Here is a 27,460-nt window from a genome sequence, read left to right as displayed (position 1 = left end):
TTGGATATTATGTATATATAACAAGTGAAAGTATTGGAACTGTGTCAGATTTGACATGAATTTTTTGCAAATCTCATGTTTTGAGACCCCTGAACCCAAAATGGGGAAAAAATTCCATATGTGTTTGTGTGTTTATGTGTCAGTTTTGTTTAATATCTCAGGATGGGGTAAAGATTAAAAAATGAAATTTGGTATAGTAGTTTGTGTATAAAAAGCATTGATGCTATTAGATTTTAGTGGTTAATTAAAGGCCGAAGGGATGGGAAGATAGAGGAGTATCGTGTGCCATATCTCGAGGGGTCAGACTTAATGAAGATTTTACTCATTATTAGCATTTACAATTATTTTTTTTTAAACTCGTTCCTAGCCCTCAAAATTAAGTTTTTTACCATTTTATAGTAATTAAAAATATAAAAAGTTTTTATAACAAAAATCTCATAACAGATGGTACAACACACAATTTTATTTATGATTAATAATATAAAAGTTATTTTTAAAATAAAATCTTGTAACAGTCAGGAAAGTTAAGAGCTTGTTGCTGGATTTTTTGTTTGCAAGTAACATTTAACACATTAGTATTTTTTCTGTGCTTTTCCTGACTTAATGTTTGAGATTTTTCAAAAGCACGAGTAGTTTGGCTAATAACACCATGTTACATTAATTTGGAGTATTATGCAAATTGTTCCTTTTTCCTTTAATGATGAGTAAAGTGAGGTGGAGAGGCTACTCAAATAGTGAAAATGAAGAGTTTTGAATAGTGAGGATATTTTATGTTTTTTTTTTTAATTATTATAGAAATTTTTCCAGATTTTACTATAAATTAGACTTTGGAAAGTTCAAATTGGTTTTTTTAATGCAAAGGCAATTTCTTATAAAGAAATTTATTTTACTTTTGATAAGTCTTAATTTGTTAACCTCATATCATAGGTATTGTTGTTTGGTTGTTGAAGATATTTGTTTCAGAGTAGGGACAAAAGCAACACGTCCTTGTAAATTGGTCCCACCTGGTGTTGTATTTGTAAACAGTCAGAGAAACAAAGGGAGTACTGTCTTTGTTTATTGGACTTGCATGTGGGTGGGCAATGTGTTTGCCACATGTTAGCTTACTAGAAAAAAATGTAAACAAGTGATGGACGTTATGGTGAGCTGTTTCGTCGGGAGAAGGCCTGATGTTTTGGAAAGCTTCCGAAGAAAAGAAGAATCCCGATTGGTCGGAAGTTGTCGTCCAAAAACTCTTTAAATAGTGAGACAGGTGAGAGGAAAGGGAAGCAGGGCAAGAGACTGATAATACAGTAGTCTCAGGCACTTGGGCAGCCCACTGAGCATAGAGAGAGTGTTTTCCTCTGATAACGATCTCAGGGACGGGTGAGTGCGAAGACTGGACGGGCTGTATAGTTGAGCCCACTCCACAAGTAGACTGAGGTCTCCCCAGAGTATAATAGTTTCCGAAGGTTAAGCTGACACGTGAGACACCACTTTTGTTGTCCTGTGTATGTTATGTTGTTAAACTTGTATATACTACATATCCTCTTTTGTAAATAAACTGTAAATATTTTCTGAATTGAGTGTGGAGGTGTACTTTTCTATGAACCAATGTAAGAACATTCTCGAGTCGTAGGAACCAACTTTAGACGGATTATCGTAAAGATCTTCACTGACGCAATATTCTACAGGAGTATCATTGGAGATCTTCACTACTTTCATTATAATTATTTGAACACAGTAAAGCCTTGATATAGCATCACCATTTGTTTGTCTTTGAAATTGGCACTAAATTGAGTATGGTGCTAAACTGAAGCATTTCAAACAAATTACTGGATTGTACCATACACACAAGTTTGAGGTTTAAGAGTTTGAAAATTAAATGATTTGCAAAATCCTACATTTGGTATTTTAGAGATAATGAAGGTAATATTATTTAATAGTTATGCAGAAGATCTGTTTGTGGGCGTTAATTAGCATTGTGTAATAGTGGCTCTGTATGGGAGGGTGCCATATTGAGATTTGACTGTACTTATAAACAGTCATTTATTTATTAACTTTAAAAAATATGTTTTCTTATTTCATATTTAAAAATTTATATATAATTATAGTTTTTAATGTAAAAAATAAAATTTATAATTAAATTATATTTACATAACAATTGAAAAATTCTAATTAAACTTTTATTTTAAATAGATTAAATGAAAATGAACAAAAAATTGTGTGTGGTGGTTTTTCTCCACAAAATAATTATTTTGCTGTGATTGACGAAACTAAACAACTTTATTTGTGGAAAAATAATCTTAATGAATTCTTACTACTCAGTATAAGGTATTGTCTGATCTTTACTAATTATTTTTTTTTTTTTTTATTTGATAGTACAAGGAAAGCCCTGTATGTACGGGCAATAAGTGAACAAACAAGAACATATTACAATCATACATAATAGTATAAGAATACAATTACAATATCTTCTACCCGAGACACGTGACAATCAATCTATAAACAAAGAGGTATACAATTATTCGCGCCACATCCCTACTAAAGACAATAAATGTTCCCCCAAAAAGCAAAATGACAAATAACAAATAAACACATAAAACAAGAAAGTGGCAGCGATTGGTCGACGCATATAAATTACTAATTATTTTAAAGATATAGATATAGATACTAATTACACCATTAGGAGATGAAATATATAAAAACCAGAAATATTTTGGATTTAACAAAACCAATCTTTTTGACAAAGATTACAAATAAAATAACATTATTCCGACAGTCAGATGGGCAGAATGGTTAAGGGATCAGTTTATTGCCCTGGGAACTCAGGATCAAAACTGGGTGAGCAACTCTTCGGGAATTTTTTGGGTGTGGTTTGTCGTGGATGTGCTGGGCCCCATCTGTCTTCATCCAGCCACCTCTATGGTGAACCAGGATGAACGCGCAATGGGAGTGGAAAAAAGTCCTTCGTAGTGTTATTAGGTAGAAAGAATGGGAAAAGACATTATTATTTCAAACAAAATACATTTCTTCAATCATGAAATTTTGGATGAATAATTTTAATTAGAAAATTCCATAATCCTGCATCTGCAGGTGTATAGGAATGCAACCAGTAATTCAATTATCTAAAACAGTGATCTCCAAATTTTTTTTGATTGCATACTTAAGACAAAAATACAGTAGAGAGTCGAAAATCGGAATCAATTGGGGATTCGGTTGTTCAGATTAGTGATTTGTTCGGATTACCGATTATGTACGAAAAAATATATTAACCTGTCCGATGTTCAAATTTTTCTCCCTTGCGTGTCGCTTCGTGCTGAATTTTCGTCGATTATAAGCCTAACAAAAATTTTTATAATAATAATCGAGGCTATTGTATCGTTAAAAATTATTTCTCTATTTTGTACAAACAAAATAAATATATTGAAGAATATAAAAACATGAAAATTATACTTTAGAAGTAAATCTAGGGTACGTTCGTTAAGTCAAACGAGTTAAACGAGAATGACGTCATCATTATTCTTGTTTCGTTAGACTTTTCGAACGATTCGTTATAACTAAATGGCTGTTTCTAAAATCGAAGATATGAATGTTGCTAGTGCAGCCTTATCCAAAATATTTTTCTTAGGTTGCTTCGGAAGGACAGTTATTTCAATCATTTCACCTTTTAATTCACAATTTAAACACTCGAGTACATCTAGAAACATCGATATCGTCGGGCGCCATTTTCTTAACGAAGTAAACTAACTCTTTCCTTCGTGAGCTTCGTTAGAGTTTCATTCGATACGTCATCACCGCGGAGCATGCGCACTGAGCGAGACTACTACTTTTCAAACGATTCGTTACTAACGCGTTTAACTCGTTCGACTTAATGAACGTACCCCTAGTATCAAAAACGTTCGATTCAGCACGACACAGTCCAACCGAAAATCGTTCCGATTACTGGCGATTCCGATTACCGGGGTTCCAATTAACGACTCTCTACTGTAATTATAAGTTGTACCCCATATAATATAATAAAATTTGCTACATTTCCACTATAAATACGTAATTACTGCTACCTGCAATTTGAATTTTTTCCATGCATGATCGCAAGTGATCATGAGCCTACTTCTTTGAGAGGATGACTGTAAGATTAGACAGACTGCAGACAGCTCACACATACAGTATTTTGAAGGGAAACTTGGTATACCCTGAAGTATCACTTTGCGTACCCCCTGGGGTACACGTGACCACTGTTTTGACCACTGTTCTAGAACATATAGTTGTATTTATTTAATTTGGTTGATAACATAACATTAATAGATGTATTTCAGGCCAACTTACATTTTATGGCCCCTCATCAGTATTTAAAATGATTAAGATCTAGTTGTAAGTAACAGAATTAATTAAAAATAAAAAAAAAATAATAATGAACATAATAGTAATATCTTACTTTGTATTGAATCATCTCCTTAAATATGAAAGTACATGAACATCACATGGAATATATTTCACAGCCGCCGATCCCAACAACAAAAGAATAATTTTTAATTGATAAATAGTCACCAAATTAAGTTTGCTCTTAAGATGAGCTATAATACATCACTGATTTAAAATTTGACAAAGTTATCACCTAATGAACAATAAGAGAAATTTCAATTCATAAAATCTCATTAAATAATGACCTCGTAGAAATAAATATTAGTGATGAGGGACAGATTGCCTGTGAAAAATTCCTGGAGCAGTTTGCTTGAATTCAATCCTGGGTGCCCAGAGCAATAGGCTGACATCTTAACCACCTCATCCATCCAGCCGTCTCTTTTTGATGATTAAAAAATTATTGATAGATTTGATCTTCGAAAATTGATATCATTGAAGGCATTGATGTAATCATTAGCGAGGTTGAGGCCGAAGTTTTCAACGCGAAAATGTGAACGTCGGACGTTCCGCGCCACTTTCCAGTAAGCCCAGAAGTTTGACAATGGCATTTGGAATGTCAGCGTGATTCCACTGACTTTCCAAATACCATTGTCAAACTTCCAGGCTTACAGGAAAGCGATGCTGAACATCCGATGTACACGTTTTCGCATTTAAAACTTCGGCCTCAACCTCACTATTATTGCTATCGTCATAAAGACATTACCATATTTCTTAATTTGCATATCTTTAGTAATTATTAGATTAAATAAGCATTAGACTATTGTGTATTTTGTTTTTCCTTATAATAATTTTCAATAAGATATTTTAATATTTTCATTTTGTTTAATTTGCAGGAAAGTAATTAGGAAGTGTGTGGTATTAAAATTTACACATTCCGAAGATGTAATTTTAGTAGCAGATAGATCTGGTGATGTATATTCTTTCTCTGTTAATAATCCTGATCAGACTGGAAACTTAATCCTTGGCCATCTTTCAATGCTGTTGGATCTGGTAACATATTTAAATAAAATATTTTGTATTAAAACAATTTTTTTGATTTTGCAACTAGTAGAAAATAATTTTTCTTCTCTCAAAAGGTGATTTCTCCAGATGATAAGTATATTATTACATGTGATAGAGATGAAAAAATCAGAGTATCCTGTTATCCAAATTGCTATAATATACATTCATATTGCTTAGGTCATACAAAGTAAGTTTATTTATATTGTTAATCAAGTTTATTCCTTCGAATTCACATTCTTGAATAATGATTAATTGTAATACCTGCAATTTATATTTAGTGTACATTTTAATAAAATAAAACAATCTAGATCAGAGGTGTCCAACCTGCGGCCCAATAAATGTGTAAACAAAACCGACAAATTTTTTTATTTCAATGGCATAAACTCAAAAAAAAAGAAGTTTTTCAAAACCGTAAACCTTTATGCATATTTTATTTTGAGTGGAAAGGAAATATTTTCAAATACTTGAAAATGTGTGAATGAGGAAGGAATACTAAATAAAGCTGGAGTTGTGACTCAAAGGATTATAGATCCAAATTCGGGGAAAGGAGAGAAAGGCCAAAAGATAAAAAGTAGTGAGAAAGGTTAAATAGACCTTCTGTTATGCAAATATTGACCCTTAATTTTCCAACCTTCCTCACTTTTTATATTTTGTCCTCTCTCTCCTTTTCCCACATTTGAATCTATAATCCTTTGAGTCCCAACTCCAGCTTTATTTAGTATTCCTTCCAGCATTGCAAGATTTGGCTACTTTGCACCAAATTTGGCTACCCAGTTTTTAGTTTGGCATAAAAAATATCATTTGGTGCATTGGCTACTTTTGGGGCTACATGTTATTTATAAATATACAGTCGACTCCGCATAAGTCGACACCCGGATAACTTGACACCGTAGGTTAATTAGTCAGTTTTCTGTGGTGCCGGCCAACTTACATAGGCAATAATGTTATTAATGTTAAAAAACCCAGTTTACTCGACATCGTTTAACTCATCACTACTGGATAAATCAAAATACTTTTTCTGTTTCACACTTTTTAGACGTCTGATAAGTCGACTCCCCTCCTGAAAAAATGAGTTCACACCGTACAATAAGCTGTGTGGTGTGAACTCATTTTTCAGGGGGGGAGTCGACTTATCAGAATTCTAAAAAGTGTGAAACAGAAAAAGTATGTTGATTTATCCAGTGGTGACGAGTTAAACGATGTCGAGTAAACTGAGTTTTTTAAGGTTTTGGGAATTAAGCCTATGTAAGTCGGCCAGGACCACAAAAAACTGACTACGTAACTGACGAGTGTTGAGTTATCCGGGTGTCGACTTATGCGGAGTCAACTGTATTAGTTGAATAAAAATGCACTTTAATAAAAAAACAACGAAACGCCATTTTAATTAGCGACCCAAATAAAACAAGTATTTGTGTTTTTCCAATAAATTTTTGTTTGTCTCCTTTATAATAAATGAATTTATTTATTTCTAAGTAAATATTGAAAGTTTCTGTAAAAGTAATTTTTTAAAATATTCTTTTTTGTGATAAAGTTTTAATACTTATTACTATATCTAGACATGTTAGTCCTGTGGCCCAAAACTCCATGACTTCTTCCAATGTGGCCCAGAGAAACAAAAAGGTTGGACACCCTTAATTTAGATTATTAGAATGTATGATTCATTAATGAAATCAGCAATGAGTCTTGGGAATGAATGAAACTTGGCACCATATTTGTCCATTTTATTGTATTGATTATAGTTGATATAAATTAATTTTGTTTAATTCTGAAAAAATGAACAGGATATGTCAGAAATGTAATTTGTTAGAGAACTTTTGATTAGATTCACAAAATTTTAAAAATATTCGCAAAATGTGAAACTGAAAACTTTAAGTGTTAATAAACAGTCTGTTTTCTTTTATCAATACAGAGATCTTACAATTATTTTTTCTTTCATTTTTTTATTCAATATGCAGAATTTATTAATTTCTTTAAAGAAACTTGACTTTTTTAAAAAGCAAAGAAGATAAGGAGGGTAATTAGTGCAAATTAGAACTTTATTTTTAATTTAAATAATGCATGCCTGTATTTAAATATTTATATGTATTTAACCAATGCCATTTAATTCTCAGATGTTGTGATTCAATTCTATAAATTGGATTAATTACACTATAATTTACAACACAATTACCTTAAATGAAGGGTGTAGATGCAAAAGTCACACTCTCCCCTTTTTAAGACTCGGAAAAATGCAAAAAACTATTTATTGTTGACACACTTGATATATAATAACAATTTTTTTAATGATATCTTTGTTGGCATAGAAACCACTTGAACCCAACCTCAAACTCTTTGTGTAAAGGAGGGAAAACTAGGATTTAACTTTAAAATACAGACGATGTAAATTTTGTAGCAAATTCTGGTTAAATTTTGCAACAAACTCATATGGAGAATGTTAGTTATGAACCAAAACAGTTAACATAATCAAAAATAACAAGATCCAAGAAAAATGAATCTTAACATTATTTTATTGAAGGATAATAAACACCAAAAATCAAACTGCACACAATCTTTATTAATTACAGATAGTGGAAAACCTAGTGTAATATTTCAAACATTGACATAACTTACTTCTTCAATGGGTTTATAAGTTGGCTGATCTTCATGATATTTGTGTAAAAAAACAAATCTTCATTCTCTCTCCACTAATCGCCATAATGTTTGTTCAATAAATTATTTACATCATCCTTCTTTGCTTGTTTTATTGTGATTGATTTAGGGATAACAGGTAGATTTACACTAAAAATTAGCATTCCTTGCTTTGTTAGTGACTTGTATACTCCTTGGTCAAATCTGTAAATATATTCTCCTCTAACAAATACTCTTTTTCTTTGAGTTCATTTCAGAATTATTCTTCTACATGAGGCAAGCTGAAAGTGAAATTGAGCTGGTTTCTTCACAAAGGCATGTTTTTCTCCTTTCCAATCAAGAACCTGACGGTCTTCACCCACTTTCATTATTTTTGAATGTCTCTTTATGATGTCTATTTACTCTGAAGGATAGTAAATGACTTCTTTCTTCCTTATTGCTTTTTCTGTAATCCCAAACACCCTGTCTGGTGGGAGAAAGCTGTGCCCTGTGACAGGAAAAAAACCTCCATGTTTTTTATGTTTCTAGGTGCATGTTTTGATAGCCAGAAAGAAGCCATGGACAGAACAATTGAATTTTTGTTCTGCCACCACATCCATCACATACTAAACAAACTGTCTCCAAGGGTTCTTCCATTATTGATGTCATTAATGTGTTAAAAACCTATGAAGCAATCTCATTTGAGCCTTTCGAAAACTCATTTCAGTCAAAATGTAAGCTGTCACATTATTAGGGGTCAATTTACTTTTTGAATTTTAGTGCATTATTACAGCAGTCACAACATCAACAGAACTGGAGTAGACAATCCCATGAAGCTTTGTGTGTGCCATGGGTTCTCTGATTGGTTGAATTAGAGAGTAATAATTTTCCTGAAAAACTGCTGTTGGATAATGTGATGTATGCTTCAAAACGTGATTTTCAACAATTTTTCCAGCCTAAAAATGTGAGTGTAGGGCAACAACACTATTACAGTCTTATTCACCTTTACAAGACGAACGAGGTGATATGAATAACTCAATACCACCAAAAATTGTATAATGTGACTTTTGCATCTATACCCTTCAAATAAAGATATACTGTATTTATTCACGTATAAGATGAGGTTTTTATTCATTTCTCACAGCTTCGAAAACTTAGGTCGTCCTAGATGTGCGAGTGAAGGATTCTTTGCGTTCTTGCAATAAATTTTATGAACTGTGTATTCGCATTTTTTACTGGAGGTCACCCTCTGTGTTTAAAAACAAAAGTATTTTATCTGGGTTGTTTGAATCCTTCTTGTGTATCATCAGGAGTAAAGATGAATAGCAATAGGAAAAGCAAAGCTTTTGAATTAATTCCAAAATCACACGGGCGTCCGATATAAGTTTTAATCCATTCTTACATGAAAACAGATGATTATTCGAAAATCAGAATTCAGAGAAACTCATAAATGATATCAACGAAGAGTGGATTCAATTGTTAACAATTGGCAAAAAAGGTTCCCTATTGTCCAGCTTTGCATGATCAAATTATGATGTCGATTTTACAGGATTTTTCCTTAAAGTTTAAAATGCCAGTAATTTTTGCGTGACAATGTGTGCATTTGATATTTTATTTATGATTAAATGAAATAAAATCAGAATTGTATTAATAAATCTAATATTCTTTATTTTGATCTTTAAAGTCAACCTCGTCCTACATGCGAAGTCATCTTATACGCGAGTAAATACAGTATTTAATGTAAATATTATCATAAAAATTTATAAGATTTGCTATTCTGATACATGAACTCAATGCATAATCTATTGTTCTGTATTTAGTTATTGGTTTTAATGTGGGATAAGCAGGGGGCCAGGGGTTAATCCCTTCTGACCACTTAATCTGCACGGGCTGGTAAAGCCCGATCTCTGTGTCTGTTGGATGGCTTAGGAGGGCATAAAGTGAGTGGGGAGTGCGTCAGTACATGGACAGGAGTCTTTCCAGAAAAAGAGATCGACAGCAGGTTAACAAATAAAACATTTATTGGTTAGCTAAGGTTAACATACAAGATCATTACAAGACTACTCGATTAAATGCGATTAAATGCAAATTATACAAATGGCAGCTGTTAGCTACATCTAATCCCGTTTCTGGGGAGAGAGAGAGAGAGTTCACAGAGTGCTAACAAACAATACTTCTATGTGAGAATGGACAGTATACACCAAAGTATGGCAGACGCTGACAGTATGGAAGAGTCTGCAGCTGTTGAATGTCTTCTCCAACGGGATCCAAGTCCTGTGCATGGAGATTGACTGGCACAAGTGCAGAAATAACTTCCGTGTGCGGACGCACACTGAGCTTTCAGTAGCTGGCGCTTTTATACCATTAGTGTGGGAAAGCAGTCTGTTGTTGACAATGACTTGCAATTCTTGACAACTAAGTGTCAACTTTCCCACCTAACTGTTGATAGTTGGAGACCTCTGCTTGGATACTCCATGAGAAGTTTTTCCAAGGGGAGTGTTTACAACAATTTCGAACAACAAAAAAAAAAGGAAAGTTTCCTTTCATTTAAAAATTCCCCCTCTAAAATCCGCAGTCTCACATTAAATAATCATTCATTTTTCTCCTTTATTCATACAGTTACATTTAATATAGTTATATTTTCATTATTATTTATATTATTTCTTTCTTCATTATAATATCATGAAGAAAGAAATCAAGCTAATTTAGATCTTTAAAGCTCCATGTTGTGGGTGGTAAGAGGGTCTTTTCTGTGCTTGTCAAAATTTGGTCAAACCCACTTGGCCATGAGAAATATACTTCACGCCCATTGAGATTAACCATAAAATATATTTTTGTATATTCAGCATGTTACTGAAAGATGTGATTCAAGTTTTATCCAGGCTAAATGTTTTTTTTTTTTTTAATCAGAATTTGTTATTTCTTTATCTAGATATATAATAGTTTATGTACTGGAATTTATATTTTGACTTATTAAATGACAAGTTTTGCTAATAAAATAATAAATTTTATAAAAAACATGTTGTTATGATTTAAAGTATATACATTACTGATAATTCTATAAATTATATCCTATAGGTTTGTAAGTTGTTTAGCAATGTTTCCATCTCATCCAGAATTATTAATCTCAGGATCTGGGGTACGTCTTTGTATTTTATTCTTATTTTAATCATAATTTATATTATATGCTAATTATTATTTACAGGATGGCACATTCAGAATTTGGAAATATAAAGATGGTTTATGCTTATGTAACAGAAATTATGAAACTGATGTTGAAAGAAATGGGAATCAAAACTTAAAGGAGAAAACTATAAAAATATACAATGACAGTGAATCTGATAGAGCTACTACAAATTCTGAAAATGATACAAATATGAATTATGCAATCAAACAAGTTCAATGTTCTCATAGGCATAACATTATAGTAGCCTTATTTGATAGGTAAGATTTTCAATTTTAATATTGAAATTTCCAAATGCTTAAAATCTAAGAAAATTTTTATACATTATCAAATACTTCTTATAAATCATAATTAAGTTAAAACCTTTTGTAATTAAATAACTTGCTAATCTCATTACATTCGCCTCTATCTTGAAAGGTCCTCAACCTTCCTTCAGCAATACTAGAGTTAAAACTCTCAGGAGGAATTCAGAAATATCACTCAAGCCACTCACCCTCACCTTACTCTCATTCAACTTTTCTCCGTCAAAATGGTATTTAGAAACAAATGAATAGCATGTAACAAGTGGAAAGTGAATGACATTTAAAGAATACCAGGTCCCTAAAATTGCATTCATCTGAAGAATTCTGCATATAATCCTAAATAAAAATAAAAAAATCATTCAGAAGTTCTTAAAATAGACATTTTGCATTCTAAGAAAAAGAACATAAATCTTAACAAAATGATATTAGACTAGCAAAACCTACAGATTAAATTGAAATTGAAATGTAAATTTTAATACTAAAATCTATTATTTTAATTTTGTTACACAAGAATATAAAAGAAACAGCTATATGTAAGATTTTCATTGATCTGTAGAGATAAGGGGTTAGGTTTTTGTTTGTTGTGATAGGTACTTCTATATATTTTTAATCTGAAATAAAGTGACATGTTTACAGTTGAATCTTAAATTAGAATATTTCTTAAATATAATTTATTAAATGTTATGGAAAAGCAAGTACAAGTTTTCTTGCATTTGATGATACCATTCTTTTTAGCCATTAGCTCCATTAAATAGTGTTTATCATCAGCTGTCACAATTCACTTTGAATTCCAATAATCTCACAGAATATAATAAAATAAACATATTCAGATGCAATGGCAAGAGAGTATGCCATGATAGTGACTACCTTTACATCTTAATTCAATGATGAAAGAATGATGTATTTCTTGATAAGTATTCCTTCATCCTCGATTGAGTAAGAAATGAGACTTGTAAGGTGAGAGTGAGTCGCGTAAGTGATATTTATGAATTCTACCCTTAGTCCTGTCCGTGATAAATTATTTAAACAACTAAAATATCAAAATAAAGTAATTATAACAAAATCATTTAGTTAGTGTAACATTGTCACAATGCCAGGATGCAATTTTGAATCATATTTTACTTTTAAAAATTACAACTTCTGATCTGGAATTGAAGTTAATATATAGTTAATGTGTTCCAGCCCTTAAGCTTTCCATATCTGGTCTTGATTTTCATCTAACTAGCTCTGTTCTCAGTTAATGGACAGATAAATGAACAAGTGTAAATCTGTAGGGCTGCAATTTTCAAATTTCAACCCAATAATTTGTAAACTTAAATATTCTTTAGTAATATTTAATATAACTATAATTTTTCCATAAAATATAGTATTCAGTATTTCATCTATAAACTGAATCTAATTCTCTTAATTTTGAAAATACTATTTTCAGGAAGACTACACTTATCCTTTCATTACATTATTTTCTTTATTAACAAAATGAAAATAGCATACAGCGATGTTACGTTGAACTTTCATTTAAAGTATGTCTCTTCTGATTTGGCAGCAGTTTGAATTGTAATTAGGAAATGATGATAAGAATTTCCATTTTGAAAGTTATTAGAAGATACAGTTACGTCTATTGGAAAGTTTCAGAACCTGTGCTTTTGCCTTTATTTAAATAAACTTGGATAATATTTTATCCAACTTTAAAATTTTATAGCATAATTCTATGTTAACTGTGTATCAGTACAACCCGAACAAATACTATATATTTATTTATGTGATATGTAATCATTGTATATTGAAAAATTTGGTGTTGGCCTTTTATTTTAAAAAAAAAATTGGCCAGTAATTATTATTAATTTACACAATTAGTTACTTGTTTCTCTTAATCAGATTCACTATAACTTAAGGATTGAATTAGTCAATATATGGAAAATAAAATTGTGAAACTGAATTTTTATTAAATTATACATAATGCAGATTAACCCACAATAAATTTTGTTGTGTAAAGCCAAATGGATTAGAAAATTCTGCAAGAAACCACAAACATTGAAATTTAATTCTTTTTAATAGTAGACTTTTCATCATATTATTATAACTTTTATCTATTTTGTACTATTATAATTACTATACTTTATGCAAAAACAATAAAGCAAATATAATGTAGAGATTATACTGCCACTCATTATCATTACTTTGTACAAAAATCTTTCATGATACTAACGTTTGTTTAGAATTTTATAGAAAATTTATTTCTTACAGGCTGTCTTGTATTATAATTTATCAATATAATTATAAACCAGAAGATTGTATTTTCTCAGTTGTACAAATGCAAATGCTTGAATATTCTGCAGAACCATGGAAAGTTCAGTTTTGTGAACAGGATTTATTATGGATATTACTTCCTATAAAAGACAATGTTCTTAATATATTGAAGTCTATCATACATAATGATCAATCATGTAAAGTAGGTATAATTATATTAATGTTTTTTTAATTATATTTTTAATAAACCGAATTAAAATCTTTTTAGTTTGAATCCATTGAAACTACAAACAAACTTACATCATTAATCAATTCAGTTAATGCAAACTGGGAATTTTTTTCAGGTATCAATTTCAGAAATATGAATTTAACAACACATTTTGTTACAATTTTTACATATTTTATTTTTCTTTTCTTTTCTTTCAGAATCGCTTCATGTACAAAATAATTTTGAAATTTTGTACAAAAAATGGTATGATAATATGGAAGAATACCAGGAAAAGAAAGAACAGAAAAAACAGGCCAAAAAGAAAAGAAAATCAAATCATAATTCAGATAAATAAAAGGTTTAAGTGATTTGTTGACCTTTTATTGCTTCTCTAAAAATGCTTTGCAACACCTTAAACATTGTTCATAGACAGTGTCAAATCCTTCAGATCCATCATCCTGGAAAAGGGGGAAAAAATCAGTGTGTAAAAGTGAGAATAAATAATACACTGAAGAACATTAAATTAGAGATAGCGCAACGTTAGAGCTGACAACTCTTCTATCCCTGACCTAATGCATCAAGCTGGCTTGATGCATTAGGATTGTGAGAAGCAGACTGGCACAACCAGACAGTCTCATTTTCTGTTATAAACAAATTGTAACAATGGAAAGACTTGAGTGATTGTGAGAGTTGGATATACTGTACAGCCAATCCATTGTAGAGATTATGCAACAATGTGGAAAGATGTCTATGACAAAACTCACAACTGCAGGGCTAAAAGTATAGAACTGACTAACAGGATGGCTACCATGCAACAAACTGTAACACAGTTTAATACTGAACAATGACAAGTATGCCAATGAACAGTGCAGTGATGACTCATTGCAAGAACTATATGGATCATCAACACATTAAAGTGTCATTCCTAGATGTAGCTCACAAGGCACAACACCTTGACTGCCAATGGCATACTGCAAATGAGTTGCCTGGTTTCATGAGTCAAGTCACCTTGGTTCATGTCAATGAGACTCAGAATCTGACACAAACCCCACAAATTTATGGAATCATTGAGTCACAATGATTCCAAACAGACAGGTGTTTTCATAGCATGATACAGAATTCCTGCTGTCTAATGACATCCCTCAAAGCTAATGATATGTAACCATTTTATAAGATCACATGCATCACCATGGGCACAGAGTACTTTCAGCATGACTGGAAGAACATTCCACGGGTATCTGTGCTTCCAACTTAACACAACCAAACATCTTTGAGACAGGGTATCCAAGCTTGCAACTCTGGAATGCCATCAAGGACTGCTGATGAAATGTTGATCCACGATGCTAAGGTGCATCCTTGCTATGATCCCGACAAAAAGATGTCCTAACTTAATATTAGAAGGCTATCTCTAATTTAGTGTTCCTTCTGTATAATAAGGAAATTTTTTAAATACTTACAAAATATGGATCTCGTATTATCAATTCCCCTTTGGGATCATATTTTCCAAGTAATTCAATGTTAGCTGAGTGAGAATTAGGTGCAAAATCTTTTATATCTCTACAAATAAAGAAAATCATTAAAATTTGTTGTAGTCTCTTAACTACATCAAATGAATTGTTAGATAACATACTCAATGTTGTTGTGATCCATGCCAAATATATAATCAAAATTACTGAAGTCATCGCTACAGAGCTATAAAAATCATAAAATCACTTTTACACATTAAAGTAATTATCTAAATTTATATTAGCTTTGTATTTATAACTATTGAAGTTTTAATAAAATATATAAGTGAAGATTAGTATTTTTCTCCTTGCTCAATATATGAAATATTAGAAAATTTTAGCTCTTAATATTGAGAATTTTATTCTAAAATTGCTTGGGATTAAATGAATCCCACAAAACATGAAAACTAGAAATGATGAAAACATACAAAATTCATCTTTGTTAAATTATTCAGATGAAACTTTACAACTGCATTGTATGCATAAGTTATATCTTTACCTTTTTATTTATATATTAATGGTGCATATATTTTGAATTTGTAAAATGCTGCTGCATAACATTGTTTATTTTATAATGTTCAGATATGAATTCACAATTTACTTTTGGATTTCTACCATGTCAAGTCCACAAATTTTTCTACTTTCACACATTATGCAGCAGCATTTTTGAATCTATCCACTGCAAATGTAGATCAATTTTGTAAAGCCATCTTCAAAATCCATACTGCAAGATTTTTGTAAAGTGAATGTTAATGTAGTCAAGAATAAAAGTATTAAATATAATTCCTTTTGCAAAGATATTTTAAACTTTTAAAGCATTTGAGATCAATCTTACACAAAAAAATTACTTTTGCATTCTTGTTGCATTCAACTTTGAATTCTTGAGTAAAAGATATTAAGATTGCAAATAATATGTTTAGAAGATATTATATAACTTCAATTTCCTCATAACACTAGTAATTAACTTGTATACAGGATGCCTATTGGTCAGGCAAGTCAGGCTTTTCCAACTACATCAAGCAAAATTTCCATCATTTGAAAAGTTTGCATACAATATGATAAATAATTTATATTTTTATTAAATGTAAATAGTGCCGGCCATGTACCTATATTGGATTTTTACTTAAAATGATAAGTATAGTAGTTGAAGAACAGATGTAGAATGCATCCTGTAATAGTTCGTGTTTATACATTCATTGTTATTGTTACATGAATTAAATAACCTCAACAATAAGCTACATTTCTGAATTATTTTAATATACTTTTAAATGTGGTTTTGAAATATATATATAAGCACATTTTATCATATCTGTATTATTTACAATATAATAATATTAATGATTAATTTAATTTTGCTTTTGAATATGAAGTAAATTGGAAAAATTTACCTGTCTTGCCTTATGACTTGTTTCTATACCATGTTTTTTTAAACAGGCTAATGCTCTTTTATCAGGTCTTTTTCCAATATGCCAGTCTCCTGTAGCAGCACTATCAATCAGCCACTAAAAATTTTATATAATTTTTTAATTCAAATTATAAAAAATAATATAAAAAGTTCATATTAATAAAAATAAAATAGTACAAAATTAATGTAACTGTTTGTTAATTTTTTATGCTTTATGTTACTACAATAAAATATATTTAATACTAATTTACTTTTTGTTATAAACTTTTATCAATACAATGTTAATCAAGTTAATACATTCTGCATTAGTATCTAGTATAAAATTTACTTAATTTCCAATTTTTATTTTAACAGAATAAATTAATTTATTAAATAATTAATGTTAAATCTGTATCTATATGATAAATAAATATCAGCTTTCAAGATATAAGTTGAAGCAAGAATGTCTAATAATTTCAATTAAAATATGGATTGATGTAGAGAAAATAAGAACCAAAAGTGAATATTTTTAGTGGTTTAGAAAAAAAATCACAATAAAAAACAAATGTGTGTGACATGTAAAAATTTTTTTGTGATTTCTAAAGATACTCTTGGTAAGTTTAAACCGATGGTTCCCAAAGTGGGTGCTACTTCCCGTGGGTGGTGAATAAATCTAGGGGATGAAAACAAGCAAGTGGGCAGCAGGGGTGCTGGAGGCAGGGCACTGAACAGTAACCATAGGCAAGGGTTGGGGTCATAACAACCTTGCCCTTTCCTCTGTTAAAATGGGTAAGAAGAAATACTACATTTAATGGTTTCCAGGTGTGAAGAACAATGTATGGTAAAGACAAAGTGTGAGATTCATAGAAAAGTTTTTCTAAGAATATTTTCATGTCTTTCTCACACAAGGGGTGCATATACTTTTCGTTTTGTATGGATTGATCTGTAAAAGCGGATCAGACTTTGTCACGTGTTACAGATAGCTTCTGTCATGGCAGAAAGTATACAAGTAGGATCAAAGATGGCGGCAAACATTTGTTAGTTAATAATAGTCTCTCCTTGTTAGTTAACGTATACTGAGTTTTAAAAATATTATACATATAATATCTTCGAAACTCTGTATATGTTAACTAACAAGGATCAATTAATTAAATTAAAATAATCCATTTTATCTCTCGATATTAAAACTGTAGTTAGTACTAAACAACATACACTGTTATGAATTATCGTTTATTTGACAAAATTGTTTGTGCTCATTCATACGAATTTTTAAATCGTATTACTCTGTGAATAAAATTGTTTTCCACAAAATAAAATTTAGATAAAATTTCACAAAATTAAAAAATAAAACTTGCAGAAAAGATGAAAGTGCACGCCATACATTCTTGAGGTACAACTTCGCAAAATTGTCTCTAAATACTCATTTTTTCATCTCAGTTTATCGGATATTTTAATAATGATGTTTTTACTTGCCGTTTATAAGTTTTAAATAAGTTTCTTTGTCAACGTGTTTCTTCGTTATATACTGTAAGCTTAACTTCAATCATGGTAGCCGCCATCTTTAATCTCTTTTATCCGATACAAACGATCCTACTCTCCGCTCAGATTAGTTTGATCGCGATCCAGTTGATCCTAGATGGAGTTTGTATACGCAAATAGAGATTGATCGGATCGCAGTAGTTCCTTTGTATACACGATTTGAACGATCGAAGTGATCTTGGATCAGTTTGATTCCAAAAGTATATGCACCCAAGGAAAAATGAGTTAGGGGACATTCAATATAAGTTTTATGGGAAATAAGGGGGGCAGGGACTTGAAAAAGTTTGGGAATCACTGGTTTAGACAATGGAAAAGATGTTGAATGGGTTCATATCAAAATTAAAATTGACAGATTGTGCATAACATGCACCTGGCTTTCCAACTCATTTTAAAACACATGTATTCACAGGAAATTACAGTATTTAGTGGCAATTGTTTTTTATAAATTTAATTTTAATTTAAAACTTAAGCAATAACCAATCCTTGGATTTTTCCAGGCTCTTGTGTTTTTTAATGTGTAAAAATAACCAGAAATGATCTCAATTTTGTTTAATGTTTTATCTCTATCTCACCATACTGCAATATTGTTTTCATATTAATAGTTTAATTGTAAATTATTATATTAAAAAAAAAATACAAAAACTCACTTGTTCTGAAACATTTTTCTCTTTTGTAAGATGATCAAATATTGCTTCAGCAATTGGAGATCTGCAAATATTTCCTAAAAGAAATTACAAATTTTTTATTACATGTATTACAAAAAATTTACAGAAATAAATATAAATACAAGTACTCTTTAGGACCTATCTGCTTAACAACCACTTGCACTTACGACCAATCGAATTTCGACCTGCAATTCGGAAAATTCCCTTTCTCAGCTTGAGTGTCGGTCAATGGCAAATGGTGACAAGCACACTAAGCATACTATAATAAGCTTGTGCATACTATAATAAGCTTGTGCATACTATAATAGTCTTATAGTACTATAATAGGCTAATAGCATACTATAATAGTCTTTTTATGAATAAATTTGAAGTTTGTTGCATAATTTGTATAATTTTGCTACGATCCTATCTATATTCCCGGTGCAAGTTCCTCACTTATTGACCAATTCGCTTAACGACATAGTCGTCGGAACGGAACTCGGTCGTGAAGTGAGGAGTACCTATACAGAAATTTTAATTTTTAATATAACTTATAATTATCATTATTTTTCTTTTACTAACTTTTTTAAAAATTAGTGTGAAGATAATTATAATTGGTGTATGTTGTGCTCAAATTAATCTGGGTTATATATGCAAAATCAAGTTTATTTTATTGCTATTGATAATTGCTGACATAGAACCAAATCCTGGACTTTTGCAGGGATCTCATAAATGTTCATATCTGCTTTTAATCACGGTGTGCTTTTCATATCGGATTCCGCAGAATACTCCCTGTAGCAAAAAGATGGACAGAAGACTGAAGCAGTTAAAGTGTCAGCCATGGCCACTGCCAAATAAAATTTGAGGAATGAGCCCATACGAAAACTCTGGCTGCAGGCCACCATCTAGTAAGCGGATAGTACTCGATTTATTTAAGAGAATTTACAGCTAAACTGTTTTCCCTATAGCTTGGAATAAAGTTAAATTTTATATAATTTTTAAAAATAAAAGTGATAGATCTCATCCAAAGAATTAATATCCGATTGCCTCATTATTAACAATCAGAAAATGCTTAACTATTAATATTAATACAACACTTGCTAATCAGTTCCAACAGTGGCTAGATAAGGAAAACCTTTTCTCTAAATTTCTATTCCTGTTTACTAAGAATAAAGGCATTGAAATAACACTATTTCTATTATTGTGGTTAATTCATTGGAAATTTTTTGTTGCATTTATTGACATAAATAAGGCATTTGATTCATTTCATTTGTGTTCCAACATTAGTTAAGAAACTAATTCAAAAAAGAACTGGAAGAAAATTTTCCACTTTAATTCTAAAACTGTTATCTTCTTACAACATTAATATAGCGCAGGAAAATCAATTTTTCCAGTTTGTCTTACACAAGGCATGTTTCAGGGCAACCCTCTTTTGCCTTATTTAATTTTTACTTACGGGATATCGATCAATTGTTTTTGAACAAATCAAATAAGTTTCAAATATAAATTAATTCAAATTCTGGATAAAAACATTTCATTTTATTCTTTATGCAGATGATTTAGTTCTTCTCACTCCAACAAGCATTACATTACAATCAGGGTTGTGGAGTTGGAGTCATGGAGTTTTTGGTGTTTTAGTTGGAGTCAGAGTCATCAAAACATCCGCCAACTCCGACTCATTTTTACTTCCAAACTATTTATGTATATAAAATGGAAAAGTATTGGAATTGCGTCAAATTTGATGCTCCAAGTTTTTTTGCAAATCTACACGTTTGGAGACCTCCCGAACCCAAAGAAAAATGTCAATTAAAGGAGAAAGATTCGCATGCATGCGTTGGCATCTAATTTGTTTAATTTCTTTATTCTCTGTTCCGAGATATTAAGCAATATCTCAGAATGGGTAAAGTTTAAGAAACGAAATTTGGCACTGTAGCTTGTGTATAAAGGGGCATTAATGCTATTAAATTTTGATTCTTAATTAAAGGTCCGTCAGGGTGGAGACATAGAAGGGGTCATGTGTCATATCTCCAGTGCGGTTGAACTTAAATGAATATTTTACTCATTATTAGCATTCACAATTTTTTTAAAAATAAAACTCATCTCTACCCTCAAAATTAAACTTTTTGTCATTTAATAATAGTATAGTAAAACCCGTTAAGATGTTCTCGCCTGAGATGTTAGAATGTGTATGGGGGCAGAATTTAGTTCAACCACTTTGAAGTTTAATAAGTCCTTTGTTAAACTATTCGATTTTGATTCAAAAATCACAAAAGTTATTAGGCTTCAAATAGAATGAACAAAACCGTGCCCCCCCACATAGTCTAACATCTATACATAGAAAAAAAAAACTTAATCTTTTGCATATCTTAACATTTCAAGGTGTCCTGAGTCCAAAAATGTAAAAATTTGGGAGGGGTCATTTTTTTGACCAATCGCTACACTTTCTCTCTGTTATATATGGGGAAGCCAGGGAAGTAAAAATTATCAAATACATCTTTATATATTGATTGTGTCGTTACATAGAGGAGTCTTTTAGCTTTGGAATAAAAGTCTCCATGTTCTATCTTTATTAGAACTCTATTTATTGAATATTTTATTCTGAGGTCACGTGATGACATCAGAATTTCCAGGTCTATTTTGGTAACAAGTCTGCTGCTGGTTGGAGTCGGAGTTGGTAGATTTTTACACAACTCCACAGCCCTGATTACAATGCAAAATCAATGCACTTAATACTTATTTTAAAAACTAGTTTTTACTGGACAATAATAAAAATAAAAATTATGATCTTTCAAATATCTAGTATGAACTTAAACCCTTTCTAGCACAGAAACTATGCATTTGAAACTATGCATTTTATAACATACTTTTGATCTCCTAGGACTCTAAAAATATTCCCACTACCATGAGAACACCCTGTTCATTAAAGAAATTTTGAAATTAATATAAAAAGATTGATAATTCAATTACAATTGACCAAATTTTCTTTATTTATAAATAACAATCTACTGAGAAATCTACTTATACATTATTATTGGTGAAGTTCATTAGAATTCTCTTTAATACATATTCTTAAAGATTGTATTACTAGGCTTACCACACGTCCCATTTTGACCAGTATTGTCCAGGTTTGACGTTGTCCCAGCGTCCCGGCCAGTTTGTCATTTTGTCCCCATTATTTAGTAAAATTTTAAAAGTGCCAAATATACAAGAAGTAAAAATAGTGCAACCTGGAGTAAAATGGCCATTTAGCAACTAAATAATCCCCTCTGTTACAGTCACTGTTGCCAATCTAAATATTTTAATCTATATCTAAGTATTTTTAACATTGTCTAGATGTTTCCCCAAAATTTATAGCATATGGCCTAATGAATTTAGACATTTTATTTTTTCACAGAATTTATAATAGCACGTAGCCTGAGATCCAGAAATTTTTATTTCATTTTTTAGATATTTTGTTTCAGAGTTGACGTAACCGAAACTTATTCTGGTTACGTCATTGTTACGCATGTCCTACCTTAGTCGAGTTCAAATTGCTAGTCAGCATTTGCGATCGTTTTGTACTGTACCGATACATTTAGTTAATTTAATCTCCAAAACATCAAAAAGTCTGTAATGGTATTAACAAAATGAAATATGAACGGTGCTGTTTAGAATTTTCAGTAACTCGTGGTGGGCATTCAAACATTAAAAATCACTTGAAATGTGCGAAACATAAGGCAAGCAATAGGAACTTCATCGAATATATAGTCATATTTTAAACGTGTAGATTTAAGTGACAAAGAATTTTTAAAGAAAGTTCACACTAGTGATAAATATTAATAACTTCTTAATAATAAGATTTGTTTAGTTGAGTTATTAAAAATTGTTTTTAACTCGTTTTTGTTAACACCATTATTTAGCCTTTTCATAGGTACTTATCCTAGTAGGCTTTACTTTCTGTTGTATTTTCTCAAAATTGTCCCGGTTTGAGAAAAAAATATTATGGTAAGTCTATGTATTACTCTCTCTAAAGCAACAATCACCAACCAGTCTGTGGACTGCAAGAAAATTTTGGTGGTCCATGGAGAAATTTGGACATTGATCAACTTAAGGTTATGCAAAGTATTACAAAAGAAATGCAAAATGCTTGGTTGCTTTTTCTCACTCATTGGAGGTTTTTTATTCGAATCTAAAACCAAACACAAAATGACTTATCAATAAATAATAATGTCAATAAATCAATAAACAATGTTGTGAGTGTGACTGTTGTCCTTTATGGAAAAGAGCCAAGAATCCATAAACTTATTTCAAACAAGCAGCAACAAACTTCACACTAATTTTTTATAATTAAACAAGTGAATTTCATATTAATAAAGAAAAATGAAACTTTTATGATCATTATCCTATAGATGTTTGTATCATTTAATAAATTCATGATAGTGATCTGCTGGATTCAAAACTGAGTTTAGTGGTCCGTGTTTGAGGTCAGAAAGATTGGAGACCGCTCCTCTAGAGAGCACGAAATATACAAAATACTTGATATAATACAAGTAAATCTATACGAACATTTTTGTTTGAATCTAAAGAATTTGACCAGCTCTCAAATGCATACTTTAAATAACTTTTAATTTATGTAACTAAAGAGTAGAAACAGATTTAAGGTGTAAATCAATTTAATTTATTAATTACAGGTACTCCTCACTTTACGACCGAGTTCCATTCCGACGACTACGTTGTTAAGCAAATTGGTCGATAAGCAAGGAGTTTGCGTCGGGAATATAGGATCATTGTAAAATTATACAAATTATGCAACAAACTTCAAATTTATTCATAAAAAGACTATTATAGTATGCTATTAGCCTATTATAGTACGCTTAGTGCGCATGTCACCATCCGCCACTGACAGACACTCAAGCTGAGAAAGGGGATTCCCCAAATTGCAGATCGAAACTCGATTGGTCGTAAGTGCAAGTGGTCGTTAAGCAGATAGGTCATAAAGCAGATAGATCGTAAAGTGAGGAGTATCTGTATTAAACTTTATTATAATGTAGCATTCTGATCATGAAAATATTAATGTATTAAATATGTTGCTTCTGTAAAAAGATTCTAACCCTTCTAACTCAATAAATCAGTTATAATAATAAAAATTGTCATTATTTTTAAAATGTTTTCTTAAACTCTCTTATATATAAGTTTAATATTGCAAGTTAAGACAGAATATCAGACATATACATGAATTTTTTTCTTTTCATTTAATATTAAATCTGCATTAAATTTATTTAGGACTATAGAAAGACATGAACTTGAGATTGGTGAAATTTCATAATAGTAATGAAGAGAGTTTATAATGTTATCAAATTAAATGTGTATTCAGTTTGATAAATTATTATTTCCATCAAATATAAGACCTTATAATTTTTCCATTCTGTTACAATTTCAATAATGCTATAATTAACCTGATATATTAATTTAAAATAAATTATATGAGAATAAGTGAAAGACAAACTTTTTGAACAAGTTTATTCAAAAACTTAGCCTTAATATCATATTTATAACCAAAGATTGCTGACCTCTCAGACTATATTCATTTAGTTTAAACTTGATTTAGTAAAAAATAATATAATTTTTAATTATTAATTTGATAGAAAATGAAAAGTTTCATACAAGAAATATTAAGAAAAATTTAAGAGAATATACCCAATAAAATAATAATATAGTATTGATATATATATTTATTTAACCAGACGGAATTTATGCATAAAAAAATCTTTATGACTCTGGAAACCACACTAATATCACCAAACAAAGGAGAAAAAAAAATCACAAATATTAACTATTTCAATCTTTTAATTTGAATCTTATCCTGTTCTAAGTTTTGAATTCTGTCCAGTTAAATAAACATATACCCTACACATTGGTGCAGTCAAGAGGAATGAAAAATCGGCAGGACAGAAAACCTTCAGTATTTAAATTGACACAGCTTCAAAACAAAGGTTTGACTTGTTAATAGAATTTGGTATTTCATAGTGGAAGAGAACAAAACTGTTCAAAATAAGAAAATAGAAAAGAGAAATCAACTAGAGTCTTCTCTCTGCTATTATGTGCTGGATGAGTCAATTTCATTTATTTTTCTTGTGTTCATAGAATATAATAGTGACAGTGAACAGAAAAAGTCTAAAGATATCAGTGAAGATGTAAATTCAGCCCAAGGTAAATTCAGAACTTCCATAGAACAGAATTGCCAGGATGATGGTCATTTGGAATTCTTGGAAACTGATAGATATCACAGCATGTGAAAATGATAGCAAATATGAACTGAAAAGCTCACGCTTCAAATTAAATTAACAAACCGAGATAGGGAATGAAAACCAACAGAATAGAAACAAAACTGAAATACAAAATGATCCAGATTAGGCACAAAAAATTAGCAATTGAATGTTTCAAACTTGCAAGAGAAAATTGTAAATGGCCAGAGTAACAATATGGACTATTCAATTAGGACAGATAAAATGGTACACACAATTATATCTCATTTGTGTGGTATAAATGCAGAAGTTCCATCTAGATTTTTGAATTTAGAGAGACTTTTTTATTACATTCAGAATATAAGGGATTGCCCATTCTGATAGAAAAATGTTGATCTGCTATTCTGTGCTATTATACACAACTCAGGTTGACAGTGCTGAAAAATGGAAAAGGGCTGAGATTATCACCTGCAGAACATAGGCAGTGATTCATGAAAGCAAATATTCCAAGATTTACTCAGATATTTAGGGAGTAATAAAGTGATAACTTTCAAAACATTAGTGGACATCATCATAATGGATTTATTTTATACAAGATAGATCCAGAAATGCAAGAATATGTCCTGCTGAGAGAAGGAATCCCCATCCCCATTAACATTAGCCAAGTTTTCTGAGAAAATTGTAGTAGTAAATCCACAGTTGAGACTTAATGAGCCTTCTACAAAAGGGTTAATGTTACCTATGGTAGCGAACATGGCGGCTTGTCTCTGAAACAGTGGGGACGCACGTTCTAACCTAACCTAACCTATTCTAATAAATTACCCCTATTCTAATAATTTGATTGGCAATAATTATGGTAATTTATTAGAATAGGTTAGGTTAGGTTAGGTTAGAATGTGCATCCCCACTGTTTCAGAGACGAGCCGCAATGTTTGCTACCATAGGTAACATTAACCTATAAAAGTTAACAAGAAATCAGTGTCTATTCAACCTAAGTCAATGCCATCTCAAGAGATATTAGAAGAACCTTCAACAGACTTATTTTTATTGTAAATCCATAAGACAATTAGCTAAAGTTTGTTCTCAGATCCCAAGAGAAGATGGCATTTGAAAGTTTAGTGAAGTGATGTTTATACTATTCTGGTTTCTTATTAATATTGGTAGTTATTATATTGTTAAGACTTGTATCCTATTTGGTTAAATAAACACATATACTACAAATATAATAAATATTCAGTATGAAACATCAACGAAACAAACACGAGAGAACATACAATCTAAATGCATCATTATGATTTTCTTAACCTTTAGGTCCTTTTCAATCTATCTGGTATCTTTCCAAAATGTTCATTTTTTAATAATATGAATATATATTGTTACACAAAACATTAAGGTGGTTATGTACTATTTGAAAAAGACCATTTAAAAGGGTCAAATGATGATAGTAGAATATTTATAACTTCTCTAACATGTCCAAACATATTTAAAAATAGGAGAAACTATAAATGTCTTCGTTACGTCCTTTCACCTCCTTAAAGGTCGATTTCACCACAGAAAAAACAGTTGTGTCCCCGAGATGTGTGAAAGGACATAATGAAGACATTTATAGTTTCTCCTATTTTTTAAATATTTATGTGATCCTAGCCAATGTGTTAATATCAATGCATACTCCACTCTAATATAATTCCTCATTTCTATTTGAGAGTTAGCTTCTTTTTCATTTATAAAGTCATGAAATTTGAAAGTTGCCTAATTCTTTCTAAGCATTCTGGTTATAAAAAGGTAATTTTTCATTTCTACCCCGAATCTAAATTATCTCAACAAAGTTATTGCAAGGAATCAGAGACGAGCCGCCATCCATCTTAGCTACCTAAGGTAACATTAACCTATACAACATTAACCAAAGTATATTAAATTAATCTGAACATTTTCCCTGTTTGAATGTATGCATCTTCCAAAGCAAATATGGCGGGGAAAAAATACAACGTGTATTTTTCCCGCGAAATTTTACGTTTCCACAAAATTACATCAATTAAATTTAACAAAACTTTAAAGTAAAACAATCTCCGAATTACACGATATATCAATTTGTTAGTCATTTCATTGAAATGCACGCGCGCACACATGCACACGTGATTGAAATACTGACCTAAACAGATAAACAAAACTCCCTTCTTCTTACCGCTGCCCGCCATTTTGTTTTTTTTGTT

The 27,460-nt window shown here is 30.8% G+C and overlaps 2 protein-coding genes across 2 annotated transcripts in view; one reads left to right on the top strand and one right to left on the bottom strand.

Annotated features, from left to right (window-relative positions):
- The window catches only part of wuho (tRNA (guanine-N(7)-)-methyltransferase non-catalytic subunit wuho), a 19,190-nt gene extending 4,778 nt beyond the window's left edge, over positions 1-14,412 (top strand). The window contains exons 4-11 of the mRNA XM_067280966.1: positions 2,179-2,313; positions 5,238-5,394; positions 5,481-5,593; positions 11,092-11,152; positions 11,219-11,457; positions 13,744-13,948; positions 14,015-14,090; positions 14,173-14,412. Of these exons, the coding sequence (XP_067137067.1) occupies positions 2,179-2,313; positions 5,238-5,394; positions 5,481-5,593; positions 11,092-11,152; positions 11,219-11,457; positions 13,744-13,948; positions 14,015-14,090; positions 14,173-14,309 (1,123 nt within the window). The 3' untranslated portion in view covers positions 14,310-14,412. The remainder of the gene's footprint in view (positions 1-2,178; positions 2,314-5,237; positions 5,395-5,480; positions 5,594-11,091; positions 11,153-11,218; positions 11,458-13,743; positions 13,949-14,014; positions 14,091-14,172) is intronic.
- Positions 13,418-27,460, bottom strand: LOC136984050 (low molecular weight phosphotyrosine protein phosphatase-like). Its single transcript, XM_067280972.1, has 6 exons — positions 27,400-27,460; positions 19,030-19,103; positions 16,848-16,961; positions 15,585-15,646; positions 15,412-15,511; positions 13,418-14,412 (listed from the first exon to the last, which is right to left on the bottom strand). The coding sequence occupies exons 1-6, from the start codon at positions 27,443-27,445 to the stop codon at positions 14,335-14,337; spliced, it is 474 nt and encodes a 157-aa protein (XP_067137073.1). The 5' UTR covers positions 27,446-27,460; the 3' UTR covers positions 13,418-14,334.

Source organism: Centruroides vittatus, unplaced genomic scaffold (assembly GCF_030686945.1).
Source record: "Centruroides vittatus isolate TY-2023 unplaced genomic scaffold, ASM3068694v2 contig_900, whole genome shotgun sequence".
NCBI lineage: Eukaryota > Metazoa > Arthropoda > Arachnida > Scorpiones > Buthidae > Centruroides > Centruroides vittatus.
Note: the sequence above shows the minus strand (reverse complement) of the source record. Positions and strands in the feature narration are given on the sequence as shown.

Bases quoted from the DNA above. Each gene is read 5' to 3' on its own strand.
- LOC136984050 (XM_067280972.1), bottom strand. From the start codon at position 27,445: ATGGCGGGCAGCGGTAAGAAGAAGGGAGTTTTGTTTATCTGTTTAG. The intron at 16,962-19,029 runs GTGAGTTTTTGT...TAAAATTTTTAG, and splicing joins AGAAAAATGTTTCAGAACAA to TGGCTGATTGATAGTGCTGC. The intron at 15,512-15,584 runs GTATGTTATCTA...CTTTATTTGTAG, and splicing joins ATGGATCACAACAACATTGA to AGATATAAAAGATTTTGCAC.